Consider the following 15137-nt stretch of genomic DNA (forward strand, 5'->3'; position numbering starts at 1 on the left):
GACATGACCCACGGATGTTCTCAGTATACAAGTGTAGGCTTTCAGTTAATATTGGTGGGGGTCATTTTTTGTTAGTTGTATTTATAATTATTCCTTTTGGATCAGGATGTCATGTAGAGACCGCATACTTCATATATCCAACATCCCTGTTTGCAAAAAGTCTTTATTTCATATATGGATTTAGGAAGGACATTCTCTAAGATACCCAGAGTTAAATACAAAGAATGATGCACTTCAGGCAATTTGCAAAATTTATCACTTTTTATTAATTTTTCAAACATAGATATCCAAATATTATTGAAAAGCAGACATGGCACTATAGAACTGCAGTTCAATTCTCTAAACTAAGGGTAACGCGGCAAAACTAACAACACTAAAGGTCCCTTAGAAGAAATGCTAATAAACAAGTCTAATTAAAGCTACAGATACAAATACAATGAAAGCTACAGCTACAGTTACATGCACAACTAATGCTACAGCTATACTTAGAACTAAAACTAAAGCTACAGGTACAGTTACAAGTACAACTACAACTACAATTAATGCTACAGCTAAAACAAATTAAGTACATTAAGACCTTAACAGGCTAGGTTGCTGTCTTCAAGGTGTTCCAAGCAACCTCTATCAGCTTCAATGTCTTCTTTGAGGATGTGCAGGTGGAGCAGGTTTCTGCCTCACAGACGAGGTCAGCAGCACTGTTGGAACTGGAAGGTGAAGGGCAAGGCCATCCAGAGATGTGTCTGCACAGCGAATCCGTGTGCTGCATCTTCCTTCAGCAGGAACAGGAAAGCAGCTTCAGCATGGCCAGTGACAAATGTACCAGCTATGCAGAGTTCAGGTGGCTGCCATCGGGTGTGACACTCCCGCACAGCTCTGTGCAGGGAACTCCTCTCAGTGGCTGGAGAGCGGCACCCCGAGGCGAAATCGCAGCCGACCATAAGCTTGCCTTGCCTCTCTGTGGGCGGCCGGATCTCGGGCCAGGTGCTCAAACAGGTTGGGTGGCACAACCCCTCCCATTGCTGGTGGCAAGCTGATCTCAGCAGGAAGCCTCTCATTGCCCAGCACAAAGTGCCTCAGGTGTGTCAGCTGCAGGCAGCGGTCCAGGTAGGCCATGATGTCCCACAGCCGCCGTGCAAATGCTCTCCTGTGCCACCGGGACAGCGGTACTGTGGTCAGCACGTGCATGACCACAGTCTTCCAGGTAGAGCTGGAAAAACCTGTGCCCCTCAGGATGCAGGTGAAGAGCTGCAGGCATTTCAGGTGCAAGCTCTCACACGGCAGCTGCCTGGCGATGTGCCGGAAGAATTTCTCCTCTGCTACAATGTATGTCTCTACCCACGCCGTGTTTGCAAACATGTTGGCCTTGGTGGTCCGGCTGCTCACAAAGGTGCTGGAGTCAGCATTCTGGGGCTCTGTGGTCTGGCTGACCACAAACATGTCAGAGTCCCCTCAGCACACCCCAAAGAGCATCTCCACCGTCAGGCTCTCCCTGCCTTTGCTCAGCTGTAATCGGCAGGACCGGCAGCAGGGCTGAAACACCACGTACCATGAGTGCCACTGAGGCACTTGCAGCCACGAGCTTCTCACCAAGTGGCAGAACCAGTGGGAGGTTTTTTCCTCGTCCAGTTAGGAGCCGGTGCAGAGTGTCTCTAGGAGGCTGCGCTTCTGCTCCCGCCGCAGCTCCTTCCGCGAGTGGTGCAGGAAGCACAACGGCTTCTCTTCCACCTGCTCCTTCTCGCACGTGCACACCACCTCCACACGGACACTGAACGTCCTTGCTGCCACCTGCCCTGCAGTGTTCAGCTCCAGGTGGAAGGTGTGCCCTGGTGGCGGATTCAGTGGGACCAGCACACGGTACACCCCATCCCAGTCACGGGGACTCCAACCCTCAAAGGCACTGCCCACCCTGATGGCTTCTTGAGGCACTCGGTAGAAGCTATTGCTCACGCTGTCCACAAAGACACGCGTCAAGTTCTCCATCAGCTGAGCTGTCACTGAGCAGCCTCTCTCCAGGGCCTCCACAGGCCACTCTCGGTGGTGCATTAAAAGGATGCCTTGCTGATACCCAACGTCTCTGGTCTTTTCTCTGTCTTCCACATTGCCACTTTCTCCCTTGCCACCATCACGGTCTTCTTTTTCACAGGCAGCCATGTTACCTTGTTTGGCTTCTTTTCTATCCTCCTTTGTGTTTGCCGCCACATTCATGTCACCCTGTTCTTCAACACTGACATCCGTGTATGCTTTCTGTCTATGTACTCTTTCTTCACCTTCATTTACATCATTGTTGCTGGCCTCACCGCTCCTTCTCCTGCAGGTAAACCACAGGCCCAAAAGGAGCACTACTCTAGCAAGGACGCAAAATGGCCACTGCTGCAGGGCGCCAAGGAGCACGGCTCCCCAGCCTTCGTCCTGCTCCTCCAGCTCCTGCAGCAGCTGAGCCATCTCATGGTCCAGCAGCTCCTGACGCTCCTTCATTCGCCGGTGCGTGGCCTCATCCAGCCCATCCCCAGCTGGCTGGGGGTACTGGATCAGGGTTTGCACGAGCACGAGGAGCAATGGCAGTACAGCCATGGTCTGCAGGAGGACACACAGAAGGGGTTCAGTGGGGCCGGAATGGAGACAGACATGGGGCGCAGGAGCCGCAGGGATGTGGCAGCAAGAAGGACAGGGCCCCTGGCAGCTGGCGGGCGGCCAGGCCTGCACCGCTGCCCCAGCATGCACCGCGCCCTCAGCGAGGCGCTGCCGCCAGGGCCGGGCCCTGTGTGCGGGGGCAGAACGCACGGCCCGGTACCGGAGCTTCTGCCCCAGCCCTCCTGCATCCCCTGGCCTCCCCCAGCCCTCTCTCCTCACTGCTGTGCACTCACCCCTTGCCCAGGCTCTACTGGGGCAGCAGCACCTGCTGGGGCCTTTTAGAGCTGCCCCCAAAGCCCCAACAGACACCAAGTGCAGACCCATCACTCGGGAACCAGGCAACCCCAGAGCTTCCCTTGACAGAGCAGGCACAAGGGCCCTGCCACGCAACTCTTGTCAAATATAAATTTGGGTGACATGACCCACGGATGTTTTCAGTAGACAAGTGTACACTTTTAGTTAATACCAGTGGGGGACATTTTTTATTATTCGTATTTATACTTATTAGTTTTGGGGCAGGATGTCATGTAGGCGTGTGCTGTGTTCCAGATTTAGTGAAAAATCTTCCTGAAAGAAATATAGGTTGCTTGGATAATGCACAGGAAGATTTAATACCATCCTAAAACGCCAAATAACTTAATTACAAAATTTTGGTGCCTTCAATAGCCTCTTAGCTCTCAAACACTATAGTTCAACACGATATTAAATTTCAGCCATTTCAGGGCATTTTCACCTCAAGATTCAAGGATATTTATGGGAATGCTCGAGAGGCCACACACTTAATATATCTAACATCTCTGTTTGCAAAAAGTCTTTATTTCAGATAGGGATATAGGAAGGATGTCCTCTATTGGAATACGGTTCCCAATATTACCAGTTAGATTGTGCCTGGGCCAGTCTGACCCTTGCTGCTGGGCCAAAGGCAGCAACTGCGGTGTGTCACCCCAGAGATACCTTGGCTTGCTGGAGATTGCAGCCTGGCACTGAACAAGTCCAGGCTTGTTAGGAACCCCGTTTACGTCAGGAGGAATGGCTTCAGGCGATGGTGAATAGAAAAAGGAGAGGATTCTGCTGGAGGGTTTAATGTCCAGAGGTTTATTCCATGGTTACAGAGGTCTGAACGCGAGCAACTGCTCCAACAGAATCCCGGCCGCATGCTCTGATTCACCTTTTAAGCTCAGGGACAGGGGGAGGGGAGGTACAGGTGAGCCACCAACCAGGTGAGAGGGGCAGGGTCTCAGGGGAAGATGACACCCAGTCAGGCCAATGACCCCTGGGCCTGAGGGGCATCCTTTGAACTTGACCAACCACGCGACGCCTTGCTGGAATGTTAAGCCTGATTGACAGGACTCACTCAGCATGGGGGCAACGGGGAAGGGAGAGAGGTACAGGCACACCTGGGGAAGTGACCTGGAAGTCTAAAATGGGACATTACAGCACACCACAACAGTCCTCTAAGATACAGACGTTTAGCTATGAAGAGTGACATTCCAGGCAATTTGAGAAACTTATCTCCTTTTATTAAATTTATAAACGTCGATACACAAACAATATTTAAAAGCACACAGGCAAATACAGTAGCATATCTAAATTCTCTAAACTCAGAGTACCTGGGTAAATTTGTAAAACAGTCTAAACCAAAGGGTCTCTAGAAGGAATGCTAATAAACAAGTCTAATTAAATCTACAATTAAAACTACAACTAAAGCTATGCCTACAGTTACACATACCGCTACAACTACAACTAAAGCTACAGCTACAAATACAGCTATAACTACAACTAAAAAACTACATTAATCCCCAACAGGCTAGGTTGCTGTCTTCAAGGTGTTCCAAGCAACCTCTCTCCACTTCACTTTCTTCCGTCAGGATGTGCAGGTGGAGCCAGGTTCTGCCTCGCACACTTGGTCAGCAGGACTGTTGGAACTGGAAGGTGAAGGGCAAGGCCATCCAGCGATGCGTCTGCACAGCGAATCCATCTGCAGCGTCTTCCTTTTTCAGGAGCAGGAAAGCAGCTTCAGGATGCCAGTGACAAATGGACCAGCTATGCAGAGCTCAGGTGGCTGCCATCGGGTGTGACACTCCTGCACAGCTCTGTGCAGGGAACTCCTCTCAGTGGCTGGAGAGCAGCACCCCGAGGCGAAATCGCAGCCGACCATAAGCTTGCCTTGCCTCTCTGTGGGCGGCCGGATCTCGGGCCAGGTGCTCAAAGAGGTTGGGTGGCACAACCCCTCGCATTGCTGGCGGCAAGCTGATCTCGGCAGGAAGCCTCTCATTGCCCAGCACAAAGTGCCTCAGGTGTGTCAGCTGCAGGCAGCGGTCCAGGTAGGCCATGATGTCCCACAGCCGCCGTGCAAATGCTCTCCTGTGCCACCGGGACAGCGGTACTGTGGTCAGCACATGCATGACCACAGTCTTCCAGGTAGAGCTGGAAAAACCTGTGCCCCTCAGGATGCAGGTGAAGAGCTGCAGGCATTTCAGGTGCAAGCTCTCACACGGCAGCTGCCTGGCGATGTGCCGGAAGAATTTCGCCTCTGCCACAGCGTACGTCTCTGCCCACGCTGTGCTTGCAGTGATGGCGGCCTTGGTGGTCTGGCTGCTCACAAAGATGTCAGAGTCCCCTCGGCGCACCCCAAAGAGCATCTCCACCGTCAGGCTCTCGCTGCCTTTGCTTAGCTCCAATCGGCAGGACCAGCTGCAGGGCTGAAACACCACGTACCATGAGTGCCACTGAGGCACTTGCAGCCACGAGCTTCTCACCAAGTGGCAGAACCAGTGGGAGGTTTTTTCCACGTCCAGGTAGGAGCCGGTGCAGAGCGTCTCTAGGAGGCTGCGCTTCTGCTTCCGCTGCAGCTCCTTCCGCGAGTGGTGCAGGAAGCACAATGGCTTCTCTTCCACCTGCTCCTTCTCGCACGTGCACACCAGCTCCACACAGACGTTGAAGGTCCTGTCTGCCACCTGCCCTGCACTGTTCGGCTTCAGGTGGAAGGCGTGCCCTGGTGGGGGATTCAGTGGGACCAGCACACGGTACACCCCATCCCAGTCACGGGGACTCCAACCCTCAAAGGCACTGCCCAATCCGATGGCTTCTTGAGGCACTGGATAGAAGCTATTGCTCACGCTGTCCACAAAGACACGCGTGAGGCTCTCCATCAGCTCAGCTATTACTGAGCAGCCTCTCTCCAGGTCCTCCACAGGCCACTCTATGCGGTCCACTAAAAGGATTCCTTGCTCATTCCCAGCATATCTGGTCTTTTCTCTGTCTTCCATTCCATCACTGCCACTTTCTCGTTTGCCACCATCATGGTCTTCTTTTTCTCTGCTTCTCTGTTCACTGGCATCGCTGCTTTCCTGCACCTTCACCTCCATACATCCTTCCCGTCCATCTACGCTGTCTTCACCTTCACGTACACCATTGTTGCTGGCCTCACCGCTCCTCCTCCTGCAGGTAAACCACAGGGCCAAGAGGAGCAGGACTCCAGCAACGACCCAAAATGGCCACTGCTGCAGGGCACCAGAGAGCACAGCTCCCCAGCCCTCGTCCTGCTCCTCCAGCTCCTGCAGTAGTCGAGCCATCTCGTGGTCCAGCAGCTCCTCACGCTCCTTCATTCGCCGGTGCGTGGCCTCATCCAGCCCATCCCCAGCTGGCTGAGGGTACTGGATTAGGCTTTGCACCAGCACAAAGATCATCGCTAGTAAAGCCATGGTCTGCAGGAGGACACACAGAAGGGGTTCAGTGGGGCCGGAATGGAGACAGACATGGGGCACAGGAGCCGCAGGGATGTGGCAGCAGGAAGGACAGGGCCCCCGGCAGCTGGCGGGCGGCCAGGCCTGCACCGCTGCCCCAGCAAGCACCGCGCCCTCAGCGAGGCGCTGCCGCCGGGGCCGGGCCCTGGGTGCAGGGGCAGAACGCACGGCCTGGTACCGGAGCTCCTGCCCCAGCCCTCCTGCAGCCCCTGGCCTCACTCAGCCCTGTCTCCTCACTGCTGTGCGCTCACCGCTTGCCCAGGCTCTACTGGGGCAGCGGCACCCGCTGAGGCCTTTTATACCTGGCCCCATTGTGACACGGCCCCTGTGCTGTCACAGAACCCAGAGCGCATCACAGGCCAGCCCCGCCCGCCCTCCCCAGCCCGCTCAGGGAACTCATCATGGCCCTGGGCCCCCAAAGCCCCAACAGACACCAAGTGCAGACCCATCACTCGGGAACCTGGCAACCCCAGAGCTTCCCTTGACAGAGCAGGCACAAGGGCCCTGCCACGCAACTCTTTTCAAATATAAATTTGGGTGACATGACCCAAGGATGTTTTCAGTCTACAGGTATAAGCTTTTTTTTATTATTCAATATGGAACTTTTTTGCTATTAATATTCATATTTATTACTCTGGTGGTGCATCTTCCCTCTCTTGCTCCTTTCCAGGCTGCAGTGTGGTCTGCGAAATACTTGTTAGGCCTTTGCCTTGACACACCACCTGGGATCAGATCCTATTTTTTTTGTGCGATCTCAAGCGCACCCATTTGTGACAATTACTTTGGGGGCAACATGTCATATCAGTTGATATTATTTACTAATTTAGTGAGAAATAAAGAAATCCACACTGCTTGAATGATGTAGAGGAAGTTGTAATGCCATCCTGTGTTATGGCCTACACTTACTTTACACCAGCCCTGTCCTGTGTCACAGACCTTTTGTGAAAACAAAGATGTGTCAGGGTTTCCCTACTGAATTAGGAACGCTTCCACAGATCTGTTTATTGACTGACAAAAGATCACACACAACCAACTTATGGTTTGCACAGCAGTGTAAAAATCCACAGGCCCCTACAAACTACTTCTTACACCAGAGATGGCTGATCAATAGTCTGGCTGAAGATTGGGCAAGCCACTGTAATCATGAAATACAACTTTTAAAATGGAAAAAGAAAAGTTCTTGAAATACAGAACTTTTGAAGCTTAGCTCATTCCACTCTAATGTACCCTCCCACAAGAGCACACAAAGATGTGCTCATCCTGACACTTGCTGCAAATGGCTACCCTAGCATGACAGCCATTCTGAGGGAAAATCTTTTTTGTATGGTACGTAGACATGTCTGCATTTGGATGCCATCCTGGATACAAACCTCTTTCCTTGCTATTTTTCTGCTTGGAGATCCTTGCTACTGCCTATGATGGAGCTGTTTCTTGGGAAGAGTTTCTCTGATGCTGATCACAGCACAGCAGGAGGTTTTTGCTCCCTTGGGCTTCTCAAAGTCTTTTTGGATGATCTCTTTATCAGCTGAGGGTCCACAGAGCACAGAATGTCTGAATAATTGCCTTTCTTTTCTCCACCCATGACACAAGAGTTGGCTGCACTCAGAAAACACAGTTTTCTGAACCATCCTATATAATAACAAACAATGCCTTCTAAATTCTGCCATCAAAATGAGATCACTATTGAACAGTTTCTAGTCCCAAGTGTTACTTAGCAGGGAGGGAAGAAGAGAAAGACAGGATAAGAGCAGCGACTGATCAGTCATTCACAGGCATTGACAGGAGGAAACAGGAGAGAGCCATGAATTTCACAGGCTACTGTGTTTCAGCAATCCATATCACCCTGCTCCTTTTAAATCTCTTCTGATGACAAGCTTTCAGTCTCATCACAGTTCTCACTCGAGGCACGGGAGTAACTAAGATGAAGAATATGGGGGATAATTTCTTCTGACCTCCAGTTACTTGAGCATCAAGTAGACAAGAGAAAACCTTTGCCCTACTCTGAAGGAGATGGTTTAGACTCACCTATAGCTAAAGCTGTTCTGAAAGCCCACATTATTAGACCCAGAGTGATAAAGAGCCTATGAATTTGCTGGCCCTGGGAAAAAGGCAGCTTTAAATGAACTCTACTACTCCTCCTCTCCCTAGAACTTCAGGTTGAGATGCTTAGGACTAACTAAAGAAAAAAGTAATTTCATTCATGTCTTGCTCAACCATTTCTCAGTCTCGTCCCTCCCAATGCACCAGCCAATCAAACACAGAAAAAAGCAAGATACCCATGGTAAGCTTCCAGTGGAAATACTGGCAAAATCCTCTTGGACTGCATTATTTGAAGGACCTGAGGTCAACTCACTGACTGTGAATCACTTCTACTGCTCTGCTTAGCCTACCAGCTCAGCTCAGCTCAGCTCAGCTCAGCAACCTCCCAGCTACTTGCAGCCGCATAAGCCCATTGCTTGCAATCAGAAAGGCATGAGTCTTACGAAAGAAAGCAAACATGGGGAATGAAGGGTGGAGATTAGTCCACACTCTGAGGAACAGGCAACGCTAACAAACACTTTGGCAATAGCTTGTGTCTAGAAGCTGTGTACCTTCAAAATCACCTCAGGGGTTTGGGACTTGTGCTGACTTTCACAAAGGAACCCCTCCACCCTGCAGCACTGGGCTCCTTCTTTCCAACCTGGATGGAGACATGCCCTGCATTTTGCAAGCATGTCCAGGTGTTGAGAATGGAACATGCTGATCATATTTAGCACCTTAAGGCATACAGCTTTTCCTTTCTCAAAGTATGTTTTGTGAAATTATAGGTAGTGCTATCCCTACCTTTCCAAACAAATTACCCTCATTATATTGAACTTGCCTTCAAAATACTGCCACTCCTGTGTTTCAGACTTTGCTTCCTTCAGAAAGATGCACAAATAGTTGGAGTAGTTGCAAGCACCTGCACCTGCAATTTTCAACTAACTGCATCTCAGAAAGGGTTCTGACAACAATACATTCTCTGACATGAACATGGCATGCTGAGGCAAGACAGATGAGTTTGCTACATCTTCTAGCCCAGAGATCTCTGAGGCCAGAGTCACAGTCCTTGAGATAAAATGAAAAAAAAAAAATCAGGAAACGTATTTTTGCCAAATGAAAATGAATTAAATCTATTGTGGGTTCTCATTCTGTTTAAGAGCAGAGTTCAATATACCTGAAAAACAGGTTTGTAAAGGAAAGGCTTCCAGACACGACTTTATAAGAATGATAATAGGCACCACTGTGTTGAAGGCACAGATAACAGCCCAGTTAAGGAGGATTTTCATTCACACACACACACACACACACACACACACACACAATTTAAAACCAGCTCCTTACTTGCTTTCTTTTGTCATATTCATTGTGAATTTTCCCTTCTAGGAAAATGTAAATCATTGTTTTCTATTTATGTTTCTCATGAATTTGCAGTTACTTTGTAACCATTGTTACTCTCAAATTAGTTTCCTTAACCATTGAAAAGATGAAGAACAGCATGGTCTTGGCTGAAGAGAGTGATGAAGAGAATAAAAAAAGCATGGACTGTTTTTACTATTCTCATCTATTACTATAGGTTTCATAGGTCAGCATATTAATTTTTTTTCCTTTGGTTCTGCCAAGAAACCCACTCATTCTAATTCTTAATGACAACACCTTTCATCTTTATTTATGTCTTGTAAGTTATAAGCAGAAAACAAATTGTCAGTGAAAAATGTTACTCACTCTTCTCTATTTTCTCCCATTCTCTCTTACTCAGCACAACTGAAACAGTTTACTTAGTTCAGTAGTCCTGGAAACAAAGATAAAAATTGTCTTAACAATTCTGATAGCCATCAGTTTTTCAGCAGATATTACAAGACTGTCTTATCTCCTAATTAATCAGGAAAGCACAAATTGCACTTGTGAATTTCTATTTTAGTTGTACATACATCTTTTGCTTCTAGAGAAGCAAGATGATGGTAAAAAGATCTTCCATGGAAACCACTATGCAGCCTCCTGACCAAGAGGTTTTGAAGTTTCTGATGCTGAAATCTGACTTCATTAAGGGTAAACACAAACAGCTACAGAGCTGCAAGGAAGACAGTGAAGTTCTCCTTGAGTCTGTGCATTTTAATAGACGATGGTAATGGGAGAGCTAAAATAAAATGCTTGTAAACCCACAATATAAAATCAGCATATGAAAAGGAAAGACCTGAAAGATTTAAGAGTCCATAGGAACAAAACCTGATGGCAACTTTATTTCATCACTCTCAAAACCTACAATAAAATTTTAAAAATTGTTCTCATGAGGTAGTATGAAGGTGAAGGTTTAAATGTGTGAAGAGAAAGGAGGAGGTGTTAGGAATGGTATGAGTTTGCTGGATTAAGTGATTTGGCTCCTAGGAAGCTGTGTTGAGTGATGAGGAAGGGACAAGGAAAAATGAGGAATTCCATTCTAGCCAATAAAACATTAAGGAGAAGCATTACATGAAGAGTTCATTCTCTTGCAGCTTGATTCCTCCCTGCTGAATGTAAGGGCAATAAATACCTCATGGTTTTCAGGAGAGAATGCACCGAAAATTTTTGTTCCAGGAACTGTTCCATTCTTTTATCAGTGATGATGTGTGCTGCATGTAAACAGTTGCCAGGAAGGGTAAAGTGATAAGAAAAGGTTAAACTTACCGATGAAAAAATTGCACGGTTAAGGCTTAAAGAACTTCAAGTCTGAGACATTGTTTTGAGCTAATGCCAGCATGTTTCCTTCTTCTTGAGAAGAGCCACCTTGTTGCTGTGCTCACATATTTTCAGCTTTTGAGACAGAAACATGCTCCTTTAGAAAGGATCTAAAAGAGCATCTACTAAACCTGAATATGGTGGGCTTTTGCTCTGCTATTGCTGAACAGCCCGTTCTTATGAGGAAAAGTTTTCCTCTGAAAGGAGATCTAGGGAACTTCTAGGCCATAATGGAGACGGGAATGAAACAAGACTGAAGTATAGTAGGGAAAAATTATTTGCTGTATTCTTTATGCTCAGATCTTTCTGAACAAATATTTGTGTGTGCAGAAGCAGCCAAATCAACCATTTTGTCTTGACTTATTCCTTCCTCCTTAGTTGGATAAGATGCACAACAATGAACATGAGGGAGGCCAGGAAATGACAGATGTAACAGGGAGTTGCTGTCATGTTTCCTATCCCTTGCAAAAGTGTGGCATAATAGTATCTGAAGGCCTCTGATTGTTGAGTTGAGATCTTCAACATGGCTATCTTGCCCTTATGACACTCACAGTTATGAAGGATGGGTATCCACATTGTCACAATGGCCCTTCCTCAGTGATTCTTCCTGCAGGGGAGTGTGACTCAGCCAGCCTGAACATTTTTCTCTGCATTTGCACCCATGAAACACAATGGAGCAGATGCAGCCTTTATGAGATTTGACCTGTGATTCATAAGAGGTGATCCTCACTTTCCAGTCTGCCCCTCTTCCTGAAGCCTTCCTGCTCAGATTTGATTGATCACTGAATGCATTTTCCAGATATGCTCTTTTGCTTTTATTTCCCCTCTCCCTTCTCCTTCCTCACTTCTGAAATGAAGCAATGAGGGGGAAGAAATGAACTGTAAAAGAAGCACAAAAGCAGAGATTTGCTGAATGACTACAGCAAACTCAAGGAGCCTTCAGGTAAGAATGGAGTAATTGGACAACAAAATATCATATGATTTCAGGACATGATGTAACAAGCATTCATATGAACTTGAATTATACATGTTCAAATGCTTCTCTGTCTTCAACCACCATTCTTCTGGGACCTCTTTCTGTATCATTTAGCTCAAAATGAAAGATGCTTTGTTCCTTTAGGCATACATAGGGTTTCTCAGATATCTTTCAGCCTGTATTTAGAAGGAGGAGAGGACACACATTTGCAGCCTGTCCTGGCAAGTGTGGCAGGTCTGTGACTGCCCTCATAGCTGTTCAGTTTCCTCTTCCTCTCCTGTGGTTTTTATAGCTCTGCATCCAGTCCAGCTTTCCTCAGCTCACCAGTCTTCCTGAACACATATCCCATTGGGTCCTTGACTTTCAATGCATTCCAGGAAATGGTTTTGGTTTTAGAGTTGCTCTAAGCGAGTTTTCATCTTCTTGCAAAAATTTAGTCTAGCACAGTACTTCTCTGAAAATATAGACAAGTGAGAGGATTGGGAATAAGGCCTAAAGAATACAAGACCAGTGCCTGAGAGTTTTCCTGTATGTTGTACATTTCTTAACCTGGAGATATAGAACCTCTTCCTCTTTCTGAGTCATCTGTTTAGATTGAAAGAAATCTCTCTGCAGCACAGTGTGGCACACAGTGTGAGAGTCTCAAAACTCCGTGAATAATGAAGATGCAGGGAATGGGAATTCCTTTCTAATCACAATGTGAAATCCACAGCAGCTTTTAAAAAAGCATTCTTAGAGCTAGGCTGATTAGTACTGCTTGGTTGTTCAGAAATGTCTGAGAAGCAGACTGTATCTAGATTATTTTAAAATGTGTTACTCTTTCAAACTGTGGGGAGTATCCAAAATGTGTTTCATATATGTGTAATTACAAATAACACCAAATATGAGATGCATCATTTGGGTATCTCCACACTGGGTTGGTCACATAGAACATTAATTTTTCTTAATGTTTCTTTTCTGCTGAAGAAGATTTTATTTTGCATACTGTGATGGATGAGTAATGCGATGGTTGACTCACAATTAAAAGGCAAATATATATGTTAAGAGAAGTTTTATAGACTTATGTGTTACCCTGTTTGCCTTGTTGTCAGAGGGGGGGCTGGGTTCTGGAGGGTTGGCTTGTTGCTATGACAACAAACAACTGACCTCCAATCAAGATTTAAGGAAGTAAACTCCACCACTGGACAGCGAAGAAGGAGTCGATGGACAGAACTTTGGGAGGGGCTAAAGGGTTATAAGGTAGAACATCCATTGTGTGGATGAGCACGTGGTGGGAAAGATCTTCTGCTCCCGGAGCCATAATATTTTCTCTGTTCAGTCTTCTGTTGTATTTTTGATAAGGTTTTAATCAACTTTCTTAAATTTTTGGAAGTGAGTATCATTTCTCACAATACCTTTACAGAGCCTTAAAAGAATAAATATTATATCTAATGAGTATTAGATATATTTATTCTTTTAAAAATTAAATTTACAGAAATCTCCTGACATGCATACATCATGTCACATAAATCAATTTTGAATACACCTCTTCAGACAAGTTTTGTCCAGATGTAGCTAATGTGGTGTAATTAGGAAAATTCTTCTGTGTCTTCAGGAAGGAAACCCCCCCACCATTTATTCAAAACTATGGAATTCTGTTCCTTTTTCTGAGCAGCATATGTCATTAGTAAACTTAAAATATGCATTGGAAGTGCCTACCTCAGGGCCATGTTGCTGTGTCCCTCTTCTGTCCCTGAGCATTGAAAGTGAGCTGGAGTTCTTTTAAGGTTTATACAAAGTGCGGTTGTAAAAGACTTTAAATCAGTGAAATTTGCAGCCACTTGAGCAAGCTTCATCTCTTCTTTCAGTGGCAGAGAAAAGAAAGGTGAATGTTTTCTTGATTAGAAGAACATGAATGGGGAAGATCTGCAGAAAGTCAATAGTGACTGTTGCCTCCATTCCTGTGACTTAAGTACCTTTAAAAGAGATTTGTTTGTATTCAATAAAACACAGAGTGTTACAGTCCTGCAAAACAGAGAAACATCCAGGGAACAACACTCACTCCTGCATCAGTATTGTTTGAACCTTTGGCGCAGGGAGGCTCCTCTCCCATCCAGGGGAGGTGGAAAAAGCACAACCTAGAATTTTTTATGCACACAGAAAGCAAGAAGGTCTCTTCTTCCTTTGGGTATCTCTCCAAAAATCTTCTGTTGCATCACCTTTTCCTATTGCAGAATCCTCATAGTGGGGTTGAGTGCAGTATGGAATTTAGCCTGCCTCACGTGCCAGCCATTGTACTAGCCCTTTTTTTCCTTTTTACTTACTTGTTTCATACTCATCTTTCTGTGGCTTTGACTCTGACATAAATATTTATAGGCTTTTGGATTTCTTTTTGCTGTAAGCGATTGTTTTTAATCAGTATAAGCTCCTGGGAAGTCACTGGTCCAGAAACCAAAATGTACTTTTTCCTATGTATGATAGCAGAAGAGGAACATAGGAATCTGTTCCCACTTCTCAACTAGGAGTCATTTCCTTTGCTCTCTGTACTAATGCTTCTCAAACCGAGGCCAAGAAAGCTGTGTAGATTTTATATCTGCACTTTTGACCCCCCTAAGATAAGTGAATATGTACAAAGATGTTCTATGTTTTATTCTAATGAACAAGGAATAGAGAGGAAACTGGTGACTATTTTCAGAGTAGGTACACTTTAAAATCACAGAATTGTTGAATGGTTGGGGCTGAAAGAGACATTTCAGATCACCTAGTTTCAATGCTCCTACCACACAAGGACACTTCCCACTGAATCAGGTTTCTCAAAACCCCATCTAGCCTAGCCTTGAACACTTCATGGATGGGGCATCCTCAGCTTCTCTGGGCAACCTGTGCCAGTGCCAAACCACACTTGCAGAAAATACTGCCTTCCTTATATTCTATCTAAATCTACCCTCTTTCAGTTTAAAGCCATCCCTCCTCTTGTCCTATCTCTACATCCTTGGAAAAAGTCCCTCTCCAGCTTTCTTGTAGACCCCCTTGATGCCCTGGAAGGCCCCTGTAAGACCACTTTGAAGCCT

General features: G+C 46.5%; 1 protein-coding gene and 1 pseudogene across 1 annotated transcript; both read right to left on the minus strand.

Annotated features, from left to right (window-relative positions):
• Positions 1 to 891: 891 nt before the first annotated feature.
• Positions 892 to 2571, minus strand: LOC131082404 (inositol 1,4,5-trisphosphate receptor-interacting protein-like 1; annotated as a pseudogene).
• A 2171-nt stretch (positions 2572 to 4742) lies between these two features.
• LOC131082405 (inositol 1,4,5-trisphosphate receptor-interacting protein-like 1) lies at positions 4743 to 6320 on the minus strand. The gene has a single exon (XM_058022287.1). The coding sequence runs from the start codon at positions 6318 to 6320 to the stop codon at positions 4743 to 4745; it is 1578 nt and encodes a 525-aa protein (XP_057878270.1).
• Between the last annotated feature and the right edge of the window lie 8817 nt (positions 6321 to 15137).

Source organism: Melospiza georgiana, chromosome 4 (genome assembly GCF_028018845.1).
Source record: "Melospiza georgiana isolate bMelGeo1 chromosome 4, bMelGeo1.pri, whole genome shotgun sequence".
NCBI classification, from domain to species: Eukaryota; Metazoa; Chordata; class Aves; order Passeriformes; family Passerellidae; genus Melospiza; species Melospiza georgiana.

Bases quoted from the DNA above. Each gene is read 5' to 3' on its own strand.
- LOC131082405 (XM_058022287.1), bottom strand. From the start codon at position 6,320: ATGATCTTTGTGCTGGTGCAAAGCCTAATCCAGTACCCTCAGCCAGCT.